The 17,947-nt window shown below is 36.9% G+C and overlaps 1 protein-coding gene across 3 annotated transcripts in view; it reads right to left on the minus strand.

The window, feature by feature from the left end:
* The window catches only part of CACNA2D3 (calcium voltage-gated channel auxiliary subunit alpha2delta 3), a 391,160-nt gene that overhangs the window by 284,323 nt on the left and 88,890 nt on the right, over positions 1–17,947 (minus strand). For all 3 annotated transcript variants that reach the window (XR_007628662.1, XM_050312820.1, XM_050312819.1), the window contains exon 3: positions 16,204–16,320. Coding sequence is in view for 2 of the 3 variants with exons in the window: in XM_050312820.1 (XP_050168777.1) it covers positions 16,204–16,320 (117 nt within the window). In the remaining variant the exon portion in view is untranslated. The remainder of the gene's footprint in view (positions 1–16,203; positions 16,321–17,947) is intronic.

Raw genomic sequence — 17,947 nt, forward strand, 5'->3', positions numbered from 1 at the left:
CTTACCAGGTTTTTGTGTGTGCATGCAAGAAGAGAATGGCATTTCTAGTACAGGTGAGCAAGACCTCTGAATACATGATAGGCAATCACTGGACTCAGCCAAAGCTCTGGGTAACTGCATTCATATACTCATATTTTGGTGTTGTGGATTCTGGATTTGAGCTGACCTCAAAAAACACCTTCCCTGAAACAGAAATTTTTCAGCACTGAATTTTTCTTACTTCAGTTTAATTTACTTGGCTTTCTACATAGAAATCTATCTCCTTGCTAGCAAGCTACTGAGTCTGACCTCTTCAGGCTGTAGCTACACCAGGGCTAGACTACAGCTGCCTTCCTACACCTGAGAACAGGTACGTGCTCTAGGGGCATGAAGTCCCTCCAGACCAGCATTCAGTCTCAGAGGAGGCCAAAAGAAGAAATCCAAGGAAGCACAAAACAACAATCTAAGTGTATATGATAATGTCCCAGGAGTACCATGCCAAGCTTCCAGTCTGCAGCTCTGGGACTCCACAAGATCTGAGTAAACCCCCTTAAGGCACTGCACTGGAAAACAGAGCAGCTGCCTGCAGTCCAGTTGTCCTCACCATTTACGATGCTACTGACTCATTTTGCACCCCCCAACCCCTCTGTTCTTTTTCTTTCAGGAATGAAGAATCCCACATGTATATAATCCATGTGCAATAACATCATTCACACCTGCAGTTGCCTTTCCTTCCCTTCTCTAAATTCTCTATGTTCATTATTGACTTCCTAAGACCCGAACCTCGTGCATTGCTAAAGCCACAGCTGCACTGGGAATTAGGATATTGGCAAACAGCTTCCAGGGAAATCAGGGGGTTCACAGTGGACTTCAGCACACCCAAAAGCACGAGGTGAAAAGCTTTAGCACAGACCTGAACAAAGCTACCAAAACATGAGGGGCGCTTTGAGGTATCAACTCGACCTGAAGAATCCTGAAGGTTGAATACCTGAGCCAGTGGCTGCACTTGCTGCACCACCTGCCTGGACCATAAGACCGTGGTCACCACCAAGGGAAAGCTTAGGACATTTTCTCTTCCCTCACTCCTGCATCACGATGCCATTCACTCCAGTACAACACTATTTGCACTCAGCTACTAGAAACATATATATATTTTTGATAAAAATTACTAATAATCTGTGTTCTAGGATTTGAAACGTCTTCCCTGAGTTTCTACTTAAACGAGAATGAGACTTTCCCAGTATTTTCACTTTTAAAAAACATATCAAGCTTTCTATTATCTGTCAACTCAGAATCTCAGCATTTTTCAAATAAAATAGGGGGGTTTTTCTCTACTGTGCTACCTATTTTGGCACGAAAAGGAGTTAGAGCAGAAAAATTCAAAGTGCCATCCAGCATTACTGGGCAAGGAGGAGAAGGAGCTTCAGGAGTGAGCACTGTCTAACACAGCTGAAGCACTGAAAGGGCTTCCCACGCCCCATAAAGGGGATGGGGAGCTCTCCAGCTCTGCCTTAAGATAAAGTTAAAACATGGAAATGAGTTCTTTTTCAGCTGTCACACATAAGGTACATTTTAAACTTATTACACCTTACATCTTATGAAATAAAAATTTCATTTCTCTATTCTCTTCTCCTAAAAAGTTGCACTTTAGATTAAAAACTCTGAAGTTCACACCAAGCCTTGAGATCTTTAAGGATGAAGAGATGGAGAAATGTGATTTTAAAACGACTGAGAACATTATGAAAGCTGAGAACATCACCTTTACTAACAACAAGATCATATCAAGTTTACTAAGTTTAAATCTAATGTAACTTTGGTTTCGCATTTATTATTATTACTTTATTTTTATTATGATTTGAGGAATCACAAAACTGCATCTTATTATGAAATTGCAGGGAATGGCCAAATTACCTCTGCTGGAATTTGATAGGACAGTGGAGCACCTACTCAGAGACTGCCAAGTTATGATTCACTAAGCAGAGTCAAGGTTAGACCCAGATGCCAATAAAGATTCATTAAGTATGAAATAAACTATCAGCAGTGTCTTTGTAATGACCTGAACGCTAATTTTGGCTCAGAGTACTCAAATTCCCCAAAGAAAGAACGGGAAAAAGGAACAATTTCACAGCTTTTAACCACCAATGTGATAACATGTAAAACATTTGACAATATATTGGGAGCTATATAAAAGTGAGAGCAGGCAAGTGAAATACAACATTGCAAATTAACAATGTTTAGTTAAATTTTTCTTTATTTATTCTAGTGCAAAGAATGACTCCTTTTCCTAGTTACTTTAAAGTTTTGAATATTGCCCTGTAAGATTTATGTGTACAGCATGGTCTTGTATGAGCACAAAACAAATGCATGGATATGCCAATGGACCTTCTGAAACAGGAGGCACTGTGTTCTACCACAGTTCTCATCATCCCTGCTGTGGAATGAAGCTATTTAAGACTTCGTTCATTCATGCATAATATATGAGAGGCTTCTGAGCTTGACCTAGCTCTGCCATTTTAGATGAAATATTTTAGTTATGTCATTAAGAAAACCTAGAGTTTGTGTTAATGACATCCTACATCCCTCTAACTCAGGGAATCCTCAGAGGGAGCAGCTGGACTTGAACAGTGTCACAGTTACAGGAGATAATGTTTCTCCTCTACATGCCATGAACTCTAAGATACTATCAATAAAAACATGTATGCCTACAGATTGTCACAATAATATGTAACACAAAAATGTTTTAAGAACATGTGATACAGAAGTCACTGGTTTGTATTATATATTTATTTTTTAATTAAAGTAACCTGGTTCTAGACACAGGGAGTGGCTGGAACCATTAGAAATTCAATGGTGGTTGTCTTAAGGGATAGACTAAATATAAAATCTAGTTCTACCAAACTAAACCAAACTACTATGCCCTCATTTGAGTATTTTTTATAAGAAATATTCAAAATCTAAGTAGCTTCAGCTACAATCCAATCCTTTATCTTAACTAGCGTCATTTCAATCATCATTTCTAGCATTTCTGAAAAGGTAGAAACTTTCTTTTCAAACCTTTAACTTCAAAATAAATACCCCATTTATACACAAAATGTGTCTTGTAACTTTTCCATCTCTTTCATTGTTTTTGACAGCTGTAAAGTTCCGGTTTGTCCTGCAAACTCATGCACTGAAAGCAATGAGCACCAATAAGGGCTTACAGCCATTGGTTCTTCAGCAAACAGACAAGAGAAATGAAAACTATTCCTGGAATTTCACCTCAGGGTAATCACAAAATAAACACTTTGTGTTTTCCTTATTTGCTCACAATGAACATATAAGTCTAACAAGATATGGCATATTCATAAATGGACAGTTGAAAGATGAAATCAGGTCAGCGCTGATCTCATTAGGTTTACAATGGCAAAGATAAATAATTTGCTTCATTATGGAAGAAAGGAAAAAAACATCATTATTGTTTAAAATTATCTACGGAGCAAGGCAGTGGGTAAAGAGACTAGAATATAACATGAAGCACCACGTGATGAGCAACCCAGCAGTGCAAACAAGGTAGACTTAAGCATGATTAAGGAAAAATAAATTACAGAGGATTGAACAAAAAGAAGCAAGACAATCAAGAAGCAGTCAAAAATTAAAGCCACCAATAAAATATTAGAAAAGCAGGAGAAATTCTTCAAAACGTAGCAAACGTTAGCAGGGTGGCAGCTGGACCACAGAGGATATGGGAAGGAAAGTGTCAGACAGTATTGACATAGCATGGAACAAGCAAATTAATTGCCTCAGAGTTCAGTACAAAAGACACAAAAGAGTGATCGGGAATTTTATATTATTTTTTTTAATGAGAACAAGTACTTATTAAAAAAAAAAAAAAGGAAGAACCAAGGTAATTAAATAATTTCAATGAAACTCTAAAACCAAGAGTTACAATAGCTTCTGGCTTCAAGAAGTCTATCAGGGCACTGATAATCCCTTTGGTACAGACTGCCACTTGGAATTGCCTAAAATAATTAACTCATCTCCGTTGCTACAGCTGCCCAGCCACACAGGCCATTTCCTTAGCCATGAAAAATGGCGGGCAATTCTTGGAAGTTGATATTTTATAGTCATCGGGAGAGAAATGGAGTAATAAAATGTATTTCTCCCAGTTAATCGTGTCCTCGAACGGAGAACGGGCTACTGGGGGAAAGTTCAAAACTGCCCCTTGTAGCCATGAACAGAATGCAGGATACTTTCTGTATTCTCACAGAGATGTAGATCTGGTTCAAAGAGGTGACCAATATTTGATTACTATTACAGTAAAATATACCCCTATTCTATCTGCTCACATCCATCAACATTCACGTGTAACAAAGCTGAGTTTTAACAACCTAAGATAGAAAAAGAAACCCTGAAGACCTCAGACTATTTCAAACCCAAGGCATCTCTCTGCTTTTTTGTTTATTTTTTTATATTTTGGAGTTGTGTTGATTTAATTCTAAGGAACTTTTCTTTCACTTTTGTCATGCAATACCCCAGTTTTCTGTGCTCTCTGTGTGCTTCACTTCTTGCTCTGGGCACCAAAGTAAAAGCTGAAGATTCATGAGGAGGCTGTGTCTGACACCATGCCACACAGATTTGAGCTCAGAAAACCAGGTGATAAATGAGAAGACAAAAGCCATAAGCATGCAACACTTTCAAAATACCATTTTTTAAATAAGAGTATAGCAACACCACAAGAACTGCATCATAAGTGTATCATAAGCTCCAACTACTTTTAAAAACTTAGCATTCATCTCATAACTTCTTCAGTTCAGCTCTTCGAGTTGTTTACAGGATCACAGCAATGATCTGTTATCACACCATATAATGTCAGCCTGTAAGAGCCCTAAGACAGCTCCAAACCTCCCTCCAGCAGGGTTGAGCGGTGTGTGCTGGGGAAAACAACTTAAGCCTTTGGCTTTGTTGGCTTTTTTTTAGTAAACTGTTTAAGCTCGTGGCAATCAGTGTTTTACGGGCTTCCTGATTTAAAGGTTGTCCATTAGTAAATTAATTAGCCACCTATGGACTCATCTTTTATGAATTTATCCAATCCCTTATTGAACTTCAGTCAAAAATAAAGATCAAGAGGCTAGTGATTTAATTTCTAGATCATGAGCATGGACTTATCTAAAAGCAAAAGGAAAATAACTATTCCCACTTCTAAAACGATTCAGAGTGACATTTAAATGAAAATTGCTTAATTCACAAATCAAGGCAAAATTTCCACTTTTATATGTCAAAAATATTTGCATTAAAATAAGATCATTTAGTCTTCCTAAACCCATCTCAAAAATAACACCGCTTTTCAAGTGTAAAAAAGTAAAACTCCATAAATATCCATAAATGTAACACAATTAAGGTAAATGCAAAATAAATGACTGAAGAATTACTAATTTACTGGCACATTTACAAAGTGCTAAATTACCATCTCACCACAAGACATGGGAAACAGGTGATAAATAGTATGATTTTACTGGGAAAACTCAGTTTTTTCAATATAATGAAAAATCCCTGTACTGTGCAAGCCCCAAGGGGTACCCAAACCAAAAACCCCACTGATGAAATACTGAGGTATAAATTAGCAAATAAAAATGTTGACCAGTGTTCTCCTTTGACACATTCCCTACCTGTGCCAAAGATTTACCAGTTAAGTAAGTGCTTTTAAGCACTGTCTTATCCTTACACTTCAGATTTAAAGAATTAACCTAAGATGTCCCCATTTTTTTTCTGATGTATAAAAAGTTGTCCTGTAATCCTTTCAGGGAGGCTGTAGTGTATAGTCAATATTATGATAAATATCGCAAGGGTGATTTGAAGATACATGAAATCTCTAAATGCTGCCTAATTCCATTTTCCTGCAGCATAGCTTGTGCCTTTTGCTGCAGCATAGCTTGCTTCTGCAATTCCAGCTTCTTTTTAAAACAAGACTCGCAGCTACAGAGCAGTTATTCCCTTTTTGCTTGCATATACTGTTTCCATTGCAATTTTTCATTGTTCTGAAATGACCCATCAAAAATACAGGGCACAAGATTTGTCTTTAATGTAGTATTTCTGTAGTGCTTTGTGCCTCAACAATTGCTGCAATTTAAACCTCATAATAAAAAAAAAAAGATTAATCAATAAAATTTCAATTTATAGTATTAGTTTGGAATTGTTTATTTCTTCCATAAAACACCTTTTTTTGTTATGATTTACTCAGTTTGTCCTCCTGGAGTCCTTGCACAGCATGGCCAGAAACAATCATACAAGATATGCTGTGTTAGCTTAAATGACAGAGAAATGCATTTGGTCCAAGAATATGTAGCTGTATCTATTTATGTGGACAGTAAAATAAGTTATAAAGTTTTAATTTATCATTTGGTCCCTTCAGAGTAACTAATTTTAAAACATATACCAAAGTTAATGTGGCATAATTACATGGCACTGAAATCGAGATGCCACCTGAAAAATTACACTTGCTCTTACTATTGCCAAGCACCAACGACAGAGCCAAATGGCACAGTGCTTAAGAGAATGTGAGCTACACAATATTCTTCCTTTCAAGTTTAAAATACCACAAAAACAAAATTCACACTTCTCCCAGTACCCAGGAAATTTTAACTTTGTGTCACCTCAAAACAGAAAAGGTGCCAGGCTCTGTGCCTGCTCTCGCCCAAGTGCACAGCAGAGCTGTCTTTCAGGCCTGTGGGCCTCGGCTGTTCCTGCCACAAATCCTAATTCTACTACAGAAGTGTATTAAGATGCTTTTGGCTGTGTATGTGGAAAGCATCATCACCCAGATGTTTTTATGAAGCCTCACATTCAGAGTCCATCTTTGGAAGTAATTTGAAATCCATTAACATGTTATTTTTAAGCATATTTTGATCAATTGGTAAAATTGATCACCAGCAAGGGCTATTGTTTTAGTATGATTCTTTCCACCCCTCCTTTCAGCCCCAAAGTTGGTTGATCTCCAGGGTTGAGTACTATCAGAATTTGAGCACTATGAGACTCAGGCTTCAGTGGGTTTGTATTGTTCCTGGGATGTTGCCCTTTAGCCCAGCAAAACCCTCAAACCTACCAATCAGTACGTGCCATGTATGAGCCACTTTGCCTTATTCCCTCGGAAAATGGAAGTTTAAGTCTTATTCATCTTTTTCTGAAGCTCTAGAGATTCAGGTTACTAATTTGAAACATTTTTGACCAGACACACAAGGTTAGAGCTCAGAGCTCAGCTTTCTGCAGTTACCATACAAGAAATTGCTTACCTACAGAGGAGATGCTCACCTGATAGTACAGCATGAACAGCACAACAGATTTAGCCCAGTAACACCTACAGCATCAGACCTGAGGTGACTTACACACCAGTGATAAGACAATTCCCCTAAACAGCTGCATAGCCATTAGACAGCTTAGAAAACATTCAAATAGGGAGATGGTTCAATATAGTTTGAAGTCATCACTGTGACTCCCACAAGAAAATAAAAAGCAGGAGTGTCTATCATATGATCTTACTCATTCCTATCACCCATCTCCTGCCTATGCCTTGCTGTTACAAGTATTTTTCATTTCACAATGAACAAAATTCTAATTACTCCAAGGGAAAGAAAGCCTCCCTTAGCTTTTTTTTTTTTGGCGTTTCTGGACTTGGTAATTATTCAGTCTTACAACTCTCAGACTACTCTGCACAGCCACACAAAGCTTCGCCACACCTCAGTGGAGGAAAATAAAGGAGAAAGGAGAGAGGAACAAGCACCTGAGAAAGCCAGAAAGGAGACTTTTTTTTCAAGAGCCATTGCCAACTAGCAAGTACATCAAAGTACAGGCTAAGACAATTCAGAAGTCTAATGCTAACAAACAAAACTTGAGCCTTTTTCTTGGTGTTCATCAGAAGGAAGATTAAACATTGAAATTCTGGTTGCACCATCAAATCTGATGTTTTATTGCAGCTGCATTTCACACAGCTGTTAAAATACAGTCCAAAACGGAAACATCAACTAAATTTTCAGTTAAGTCACTCTCAAAATAAACCTCTACTTTTCCAAGAAAAAACAAAAAAAAAAAAGAAGCATCTCATCTCACTGCATTTACCTCCCAAAGCTGTTTCACCAATAGTGATAGTCTTGAAGTCCTGATTTACTCTAACAGAACTTGTGACCACCTGAAATTCAATGCAGCTGGGAAGAGTTTCTTTACCCCTATCCTCAGCAGCAGCTGCCTAGAACAATTAGAGAGCCTGTGCACTTCAAAAACACACTGCTACAGTCTGCTCAGTTTTCCAGTCTTAAAGAAATTGTTCAACTAGGAGAAGAAGTACAGTGGGTTTATTGTATAAATCTATAAAGTATCATTCTATTCAAACAAGAAGATAAAAGTAACTAGAAAAATGAGATCAGGCAGAATAACTTCTGAACCAGTAAGTGTTAAAAATTCAGAAGGTGAGAGACAAAGGAACTGTGCTGACCAGTGCTGGGCACGTTGGGAATACATAATCAGCTGTTACAGACATAACAAATGAACTAAGCTGGGAGTATTTTAGATTAAGCAGGCATCTTCCTACCTAATTACACTGAAGTCAAATAAACTCAAAAAGGTGGGAGTGAAGAGGATAAATGGGGTGTTTGCCCTCAGTTATCTGTGTAGGAGGCTCTTCTCTCTCAATGGTGCTCCCGTGGCAGGTCAGGCTCAGCTGACACACCTGAGCTGGCACAGAACCCGCCGGAAGCAAGAAGAGAGCAGAGGGAAGAGTTAAAGCTCTTAAAAAACACTAATGAATTCTCTTTACGGCTCTTTTCATTGAAATGCTTCTGAGCACTTCAAAATGAAGAATCACACAGAGATGATAGTCTCTCTCCTACTCAAAATATTGATAAATGACCATTCATTAAATCCCTCCAAGAAAGCTATTAACAGGCTCCTCCTCACTATTGCTCCCGGTGCTCCCCCACGCTCCACAGATAAAGCAGAGGAGGCTGGCATCGTTCATTTAATGCAAAAAGGAGGCAGTGGCTTGAAAACCTGCTCTGTAAGGATGCAGTTACACCAAACTGAGCATTCTCCTTAGGAAGATAGCATCTTTTTAATCATCTAAACATTAAATTGAATGAGAACAAGGTTTCAGAAAGCAGGCTGATGTTACATGAACAGCAAGTAAGCTCTAAGTGCGTCTATTCAAGAGAATATTTATAGTCAATTAAAAATAAGTATCAATAAACCCTCTAAAACTGAGCTGACACCAAACATCTTTTTTTTTATGACAGAAGTACTGGTACTTATTTTTGTAATTCAAAAAATAGATTCAATCATACATTTTTACAATATGAAATAAGAATTATGATTGAAAATTGAACAGGTGACAGTTGTGCAAGTGGAATTAAGTTTTAATTAAAACACATTACTATTTGAAGTGAGTAGTTGAAATCACACATTGAATAGCAAGTTGGACAACATGACTACTTTTGTTAAAATAATTAATGTTAATGTAAAAATATGCTAATAGTCTAAAACAGTGATAAGAAAGGAGGATAAATGAGGCTAATTTATCCTACTTCTTTCTTCCTAAACTACTTTACTGTTTCCTTCCTGCTGTCTGGAAAGCTATTTTATGTTGATGGCAAAGACTGAACATTATGTACTTTTGCAATGAAGCCTAATACAAGAACTAATCTGTGAAGTGGCCGGATTTTCTGTCTGTATTTTCAGAAAAGTGTTCTACAGTTGAATGCACTATCTTTAAATAATTTTTGCTTCTTTTCTCGGCACTGAAGGTGAGACCACCATAATTGTCTCCAGCAGTGAATGCTTTTAAGTTTTCTCTACAAGTTTTTATTTTCCTCCGTTTAATCTTAAGAACACTATTTTTCTTTTAAAATACTTCTCTTTTCTAAATTTGAACTTCCAAAAGAATTCACTGAATTTCCTAAGACTGACTAGACCATGGACTATTTTTTTTCTTCTGGCATACAAACTTGCCAGAGTTTTAAAACCAGAAAAATTCAAAGATGACTGAAGTTGCTTTATTTTTTGTAGATATTTATTTCAAACTGCACCAAGATAATGAAAGCTCCATATTTGCAGAGCCACAGCAGTTTGCACTATAGCAGCAATGCATCCAGGAACAGGAGCTCCTGGACACTGCACATACAGGGTGATGCACAGGAATCCCTGGACTTCTTGACAAACACATCTCATCCCCTAATCAGTTGGATTTTAGGATGTATAAGAGTTAAATAATTAATCAATGCACTTGGCCCCCCTGCTATGATTCAGAGAAGTTCACAGAAAAAAAAACACCCTAACTTCCATTTAACCTTAGTCCATGGCACACATAGTACAGGCATGAGATAATGATGGACCTTTCTCTTTCATTTCTCTTGTTTACCAGCAGCACCTGAGGACAGTCGGAGCTCTCACACCACAGCTCTGTGATGGGAATGAACATTAAGCAGAAGAGAAGCCCACCTACACTACAGTAAAAATAAACATTTTTTCCCCTTTCAGTATTCCTGGCAGTATCTGTTTATAAATACACAAGTCTGTTGAGAAACTCAAAGAACTAAAAAGCAAAGCAGCAATGTGTGATCTGGCTGATCTGCAGCAGAATAGGTTTTCCAATCCTTCATTTGCTGATCATCCCAAATTCTACACATTCAGCAAAAGTGACCATGAAGTCCAACAGGAATAAGGAAAAATATTTACTGAGCCTTTAAATATTCTCCAAACTATGACTGTCAAGGTTATGTATTATGCTACTGAATACCCCCCACTGACTGTCAGTGGATTACTAACCATTTTCCAGTGTAGTCCAATTTGCAAAAAAGCAAAAACAAAGCTCTTAGTGCTTTCAAGAACAGAAATTTGCCACTGACACACAAAGGAAACCAGTAGAACTATGAGCAAAATTTAAATGACACCAAAATTAACCAGCAACAATTACGGTTAAAATACTAAATGTGAATACAAAAATATTGCTGAAAACCTTTAATTTGTCAGCAGTAATTAACACAACTGTAGCCATCTCTCCTTTATTCATTATGTCTTTATTCTGTCAGTTAAAACTATTTATAGTAATACTTGGTTGATTCACCATAATTTCCCTCCACCTACAACCATTTATAATTTTTCCTTCAGTAATTTTATAAACCTCATGTTGAGGTTTTGGGATGTCTTTTCCATTTCCATCTGCTGCTAAAAAACCACCAATTTTCTTACTCTACTTACTTAAAAAAAAAAAATAAATCAGGGGTCAGCATAGCCCCCATTGAGCAGCACAGTTTTAAAGAGTGCACATTGATATTCATTTTCCTTCTAATTCTGCAGATGCAAATTAGCTCAATGAAGGAACTGAGTGGATAATGGAAAAGTGTTTACTCTACATTGTGAAATAGTGAGCCTAGAAAAGTAATAAGTTTTGACATTTAAGATCATTCTATTTCTATTATATGAATATGAAATATGAATGATTATTTGTTTCTCTTCTCAAGAATGCCATTCCCAATCTAGCCTTGATCAAAGTGATAGAAAATCAGAATAAAACTACAATGTAATAAAATACACAGTGGGCATTCAAGTCAGTGTACATTTAAAATAGACACCAAAAAGTGGTTCAAAGTTCACCTGGAATATTCCTCACTATTGCCACAAACGGGGAAGAACTTACCACTAAGTTAGTCACTAAAAATTAGTTAAACTCCAAGTACACTCAAGAAAAGAGAAAAGAACTTGTAGGTGGTTTTTAAATAAAAGCTACATTCATTGACTACAATATTCAGTATGAATTCTCTACTGAGCTTTCATAAACTCTCTCTGTGGAAATATTCTGTAGTGTTCTGAGCAAAGAAAATTCCTCTGTTTAGGAACTTTCTCATCTTTTAAGTACTTGCTATGATTTCTGTGTTCACCAAGCCAAGTTCATATTGCACTCACCAACATCTATTTTAAATAAAAACTAATTTATTGACCAGGACACCAATTTACGAGTATTCGCTTGGAAATATCTGAATGCACTACACGTTGTTTAATACTTTGCTTACATACCTATGTACATACACATGCAGAAAACCAACAGAAAATTGCATCTGCTGATCTTGCACACATAAACCTCAAAAAGCACGTGCCTACAGATCTGTACCCTCATGTGTACACATCCACATCCTCCAATGTGCAAGCCACATATGCATATGAATAAGCACAAACGTTTCAAACACATACATTACCTTAACTGTGCATAAACAGTATCATCCTAATGCTATCTGACAACAGCTTAAAGACTGGTGTAAAAATCATCAGTGGAAAAAATCCATTTCTCTTCATAGCAAATGTTTGTTAAATGTAAATGCTGATATTCTACTCCTTAGAAGAACATTTGTCTGCGTGTGGAATTTCACGATAAAAAGCTTTAGAGTCCCAGGTTTCTCTAGATAAACCCCACTGGTTTACTGATGCATGAATGCACTGAAATTGAATTACTGTAAAATAGCAATTACTTTTCACAGTACAGTTATAATGAGAATCAGCTTCACAATGAACACCAGGTAGCTACAGCAGGAAAAGTTAATAAAAAAGAGGTCTCTTATTTGCATTTTCTGCTGTAGCAATGGTAGTCGCCTTAAAGAAAAATCATCCTTAACACTCGATTTGCCATCTTGCCAGTATATCAACCATCATTTTTATAGGATCTCTCTATTTGCAAAGAAAGAACAATGAAAATAGAAATTCAAATGCACAGCTAAAGTTTTAATAATAGCTTGTTGGATATTCCCTAATAACTTACTTATTTTTCATTTTGTTTTCTTTTTCACTTCCCTCTAGCACTCTTGGATTTCTTTCCCATGCCAATAACTAGGAAGTGTTAAAGCACCAAATGAACAATTTTAATTCCATCCTTTTTCAATACCAAGTTTATTGCCATAGTCATTTGTTACTGAGCATCATGTCATAGTGCTCCATTGCTGTTCAGTTTCAAATAAGCAGAGTCACTAAAGTATCATAAAACTTAAAAAAAATTATTAAAAAATCATGACTGACTTTACATTAAGACTGATTGAGCACATTTCCTATGAGTGAAATCACTAAAAGTCCAGGAAAAGCAACTGCAGTAATACCACAGGTGACAGCAGACCACACAAGGCTCTCAAAGGAGTTACTTGTGTTCAGGTGTAAAATTAAATCAACTGTTGAACAGTGCAGGAAACACTTCCGTGTCTGCTACCTTATGGGCAGTAAGTTTTTTTCTAACTCAAGTATCATAATCTTAAAAGCAAATGGATACATCTACCTTTGTCAAAGATAGAAACAAAGCATCAGCAACACTGAATCAAAACTGCTCATCAGTGGTTTTAGCTTTATTCATGTCAAAAATACCTCAGAATAGAATATAAAGTTGCCTGCCTGAAATTCCATCAAGTAGGGCAGTATTGGGAAAGAAATGGTTAACTGGAACATCCTGAACTGACACAAACCTGTGGTAAATAGTGAACACTGGGGACAGGTGGGAAAGTTGCTTGCAAGGGTTTCTATCAGTAAGTAGATGACAAAAGGTTGTATAATTGGTTTAGTACTTTCAGTTTTCCATTTATCTTATGTATCTGACAGCATAAAAATAGGACATTCTGTGATAGGATAATTGCCTACTGAAGGGTAATTCAAACAGGGGATGAATATGATAAAAATCACACTGAACCAACTAATCACTATGAAAAGCGATGAGACAGAAAGATAAAAATTCAACAGAATATTAAGGGGGAGGAGGGAGAAGAGAGTTCAAATGTAATAGTAGCTTTGAACAAGTTAATGTGTTTGAAAGTATAAAGCAAAACAAAACAAGGATGGCCTTTCCAAGCCATCCTATTTCTATATTTCCTGCTCTTTCTTCTTGGCCTCTTCTACCAATCAAACATTTTATATCCTATGGCTTTCTGAATATTTGTCACAGATTGCTATATCTGCTAGAACCCAAAGAAGTACATACTTAAAACTTTTATCTAAAAAATATTTTAGATTAAACCATGGATATTGACGTCTACATGAAGCTAATCCAATGACTACTGTAGGGTAACAATTTGGGTTAACTGTGGAACATGTTTTCTGAGCCCTTGGATTTGAACCCTCACTATGGTAACACCATAATTTCAGGGCTGAGAGATATTTGCAGGGTACTATCAGCAATTACCCCAACGTATCCAACATACAACTCTGAACTCTGTGTTTCAGTGCTCTTGCACAAGTTTCCATCAAAAGCAGAGGCAAGATGATCCAGTATCAGAGTGGAGCAGAGATCTCAGGTCTACAGGAGTTTTGTAACTCCCATCTCCCCACCACAGATATGAGGGGAAAATTAGTTATGATGTACCAAAGATGAAACATTTGTAAAACCTGCACTATACCAAAGGTTTTTGTACTTCTCAGTATGTAAAACACTAAGCACTACTAGAACACAACAGGTCACTCACTACAGCTCTAGCAACCAAGATGGAGACTACTTTATGTAATTATCAAAAATTAATTGCTCTATTGCAAAGTACACTAAACAGATCATTTCTTAAAAGAAGTGACCCTGTCCAAACCAAGCTTTTAGCTCCCTTTCCAAAGATAGAAACCTTCCAAAGAAGGCTCTGGATTGCAGTCACTTTTTCCAGCACTAAAATCCATTCACTCAATATTATACACATGGTTTAACTTCACAGAATTTGGGCCCATTTTCACTCAGAGCATGGTGGCCTATATCGATCCTCCATTTTTTTCCTCCTTAGATAAACACACCATCTGTTTGAAGAGACCACACCTGTTCTAAACATTTGTTAGGAAGCTCTAATTGAGACACAAACTGCTCTTTCCCACCAGCACTGCTCACTCATGGAATTCTATTCCCTCACCAGGAAGTGTGCAGCTCGCTGGTCACTTCTCGCTCTAGATGAGTGCAGCTCCAAGAATGATTTTTTCACATTGTTACGATCTCAGGGGAGCAGTTTTCTCTGCTAAGGAGCAAGGAAAACCATTCCCCCCGAGTCAATATTTTTCAGGCTTCTGGAAGCCGTTGCACACATATTAAAGTGTAGTTTTTCCCTCTGAAAAGCAGACTGTAAAAATAGCATTGCGGGGTTCCATGTTTATTGTCTTTCTCTGCTTCCCTGCCAAGTGTGCTCAGTTTTACAAGTTGAAATATGTTTTCCTTCACTGCCAGCCCAGAAAATTCAACCTCTAAAATGTAGCCAAATTTCTTCCTCCCTTTTGCACCATAACAAATAATCCAAGACTGAAGGTGAAATTGTGTCTACAGTTACACAAATGGAATCCCTGTCCTCGGGTGATGCTTTCAGCTCTGCAGTTGAGACACAAATACCTTCAACTCAATTGAGCAGACAAGACTGGTTGAAATAGAGTAGCTGGTGGTAAACAGCATCCCCATAATGTCCTGTTAGTTTGCTGTTACAGGTGATGTTACAGGAGCTACTGTTCCAGGCAGTCATCTCAGTTTCTAGCAAAGAATAATGCAAAATGAAAACTACAACAGGAAGATCAGTTATTCCTGAGGATCTGCAAGTTACAACGAGCTCCTATACGATACAGTAAACCAAAGAAGTTAGAATTTTTTCTCTCTCTTGTGGTAAATCTAATAGGCAAAAAAGCTACTGCAAAAGGAGGATCAGAATGGAGATTTAAAAAAAACAAACAAACAAATAAACAAAAAAAACACACAAAAACTTACAGATGTACAGAAAGCTGTCTAGTTACTTAAGGACCACTATTAAGTTGCCTGTAGAGTGATGTAGTACTTACCACAATTAAAGGAATTTTGTATTTAGTTTCATTTGAAGCCTTTGCTTGTTTTTCTTGATTTGAACTGGAGGACAGTTATTGAACTCAGATATTTCCCTGCAATACTATTTTTGTAAGTGAAATTAAGTCTGCTTTGGTTGGACATTTTGAAATCTAACATTTTAATGCACAACCATATGCATGTTATGTTTTACTGCACACAAATGATACCTTGCAAACTCATATTAGAAACTGGTAGTCCAAACCTGGTTACACTCTCTTACATTTACCCATTGAAGGCATAAATAATTTATATCTATTCTCTTGAATACTGCTCCTAAAATACTTCTGAATGCTTTAGCATTTCCACTTCAGCACCTTCAATTGCTAGTACAGCCTTCAGAGCAAAACCTAAATTATATGCTTAGTTTTAAATCACAGAAGGAAATAGCAGGTTGATCTGCTGCTTACCCGTACAGCTTCAGATTTCTTATGAAACATTTCTTCCATATTCTTTGCTAACTTTTTCACAAGTTGGAGGCCATCAATTTCTTCTATTGCAACATCCTTCTCATATTCTTTGTATTTCTGGAAGAAGAAAAAAAAATAGGGAAAAGTTATTCACAGGGAACCAGCTAAAATTTTGACAACTAATTATTAGTTTCATATTACACTTCTGCTGACATTCTTCATTTATTTGACATTTATTGGTGTGACAGCTGACTGCCTTTTGCCAAGATGCCACTGCAGGGAGAGAACAACTGGATTGGAACCAGAACTCCATTAAAAAAATAATAAAAATATATATCTCGTGCACTGTAGGAAAATGGTAATTCCTCTTCACACCATTTGAAATTACTCCTCCCCACAACTAAACAACAGCCAAAAAAAAAGTAGCAAAAAATACAAATATCCCATCCAAGAACTGTTTCAAACCAGTGACACGCTTGGCAATCCTCTGAGTCTAAGCAACCTAGAATCCTCCTCCTAAGCAGAACTTCCTGCAGACATCTATTCCACAAGCTGCATACAATGCTTATATTATAAATACATACACTACAAGCTTGTCAGGACATTTCCATGCAAAGAAAACCCTAAACAAATCACATGAACGTGAGTCTTCATCTGAACACAAGCATAAAAACATCCCTTATGCAATATGGATGAGCATCAGCATCATGATGTGAATCTCTCTCAGAATGTCTAGGCACTAAAATTATATTCAAAATAATTTTTATCTTCTATTTTCTGCATATCATTTTTTTTTCTTTATCAGTGTTTCTAAGGAAGCTTGTAAGAAGAAATTATTTTCATTTTCTTTCCCTTGTCATCCCAGAACAGCCCCTACTCTGAGAACGAGTGGCTTTCACTGCAGTTGTTGTTTGCTCATCTCTTTTTAAAACGTGTATGGTTATGTTGAACTGATCACTGCCCATTTCCAAACCCTCAACCTCTTCACAGCCTGTACCTCCATGGCACCACAAAGAAGAAGAAAGGCAAACCTGGCTTTTGCCAGGCTTATCCCTACGTGCCAAAAACACCTTCCAAACCCTTAGGACAACCCACAGTACTATATTTGAGTCAGTAAAATAAAACAGTACTATTAAAAAGATTTATCATTAGAATTTGCCTGCAGAATTGCAAACATTAAAATGATCAAAACAGTGAATAAGTCACGACCAGTCATGTCCTGGCTGGTGATGGAAGAAAGGATTATCTTTTAAGAGAATGCTGTGCCCATTTCTTCCAAGAAAACTAATTTTCAAGGTATAATGACACTCTGGACTTGCTTTAAAATTTATACTTCTCTGTCAAAACTTGCATGAATATTTTAACAATGAAGCAATATTTGATAAAACATAATTTGCAACCAATTTCAAAATAAAGTTATAAATTCAAAGTTGTCAGTAAATATTTAGGGCAATAAGATTTTTATATTCTGTAATTTCAGTAATAATTTCATTTTTCCACACTGTTTCCTGTGCTGAGTTTCTAGTCTGAGACTTTGATAGCTGCCTAAGCAACCTAAGAAACCTCAAGCAGAGCACTTGCACTTCGCTCCCTTGAGGAAGGAGGGAAGATTTGGTTTTTTCCCCTCTTCTTGGTTGGCACTTAAATACCATAAGCAGAGTTCTGATTTCAACTCTGCAAGTCCATTTATGCCAGTACCTGAGATAAGAGTGGTTTGTCTACAATAGAAAAATATATCTTTATT

The sequence above is a fragment of the Myiozetetes cayanensis genome, unplaced genomic scaffold, assembly GCF_022539395.1.
Source record: "Myiozetetes cayanensis isolate MyiCay16 unplaced genomic scaffold, myiCay2020 scf18, whole genome shotgun sequence".
Lineage (NCBI taxonomy): Eukaryota > Metazoa > Chordata > Aves > Passeriformes > Tyrannidae > Myiozetetes > Myiozetetes cayanensis.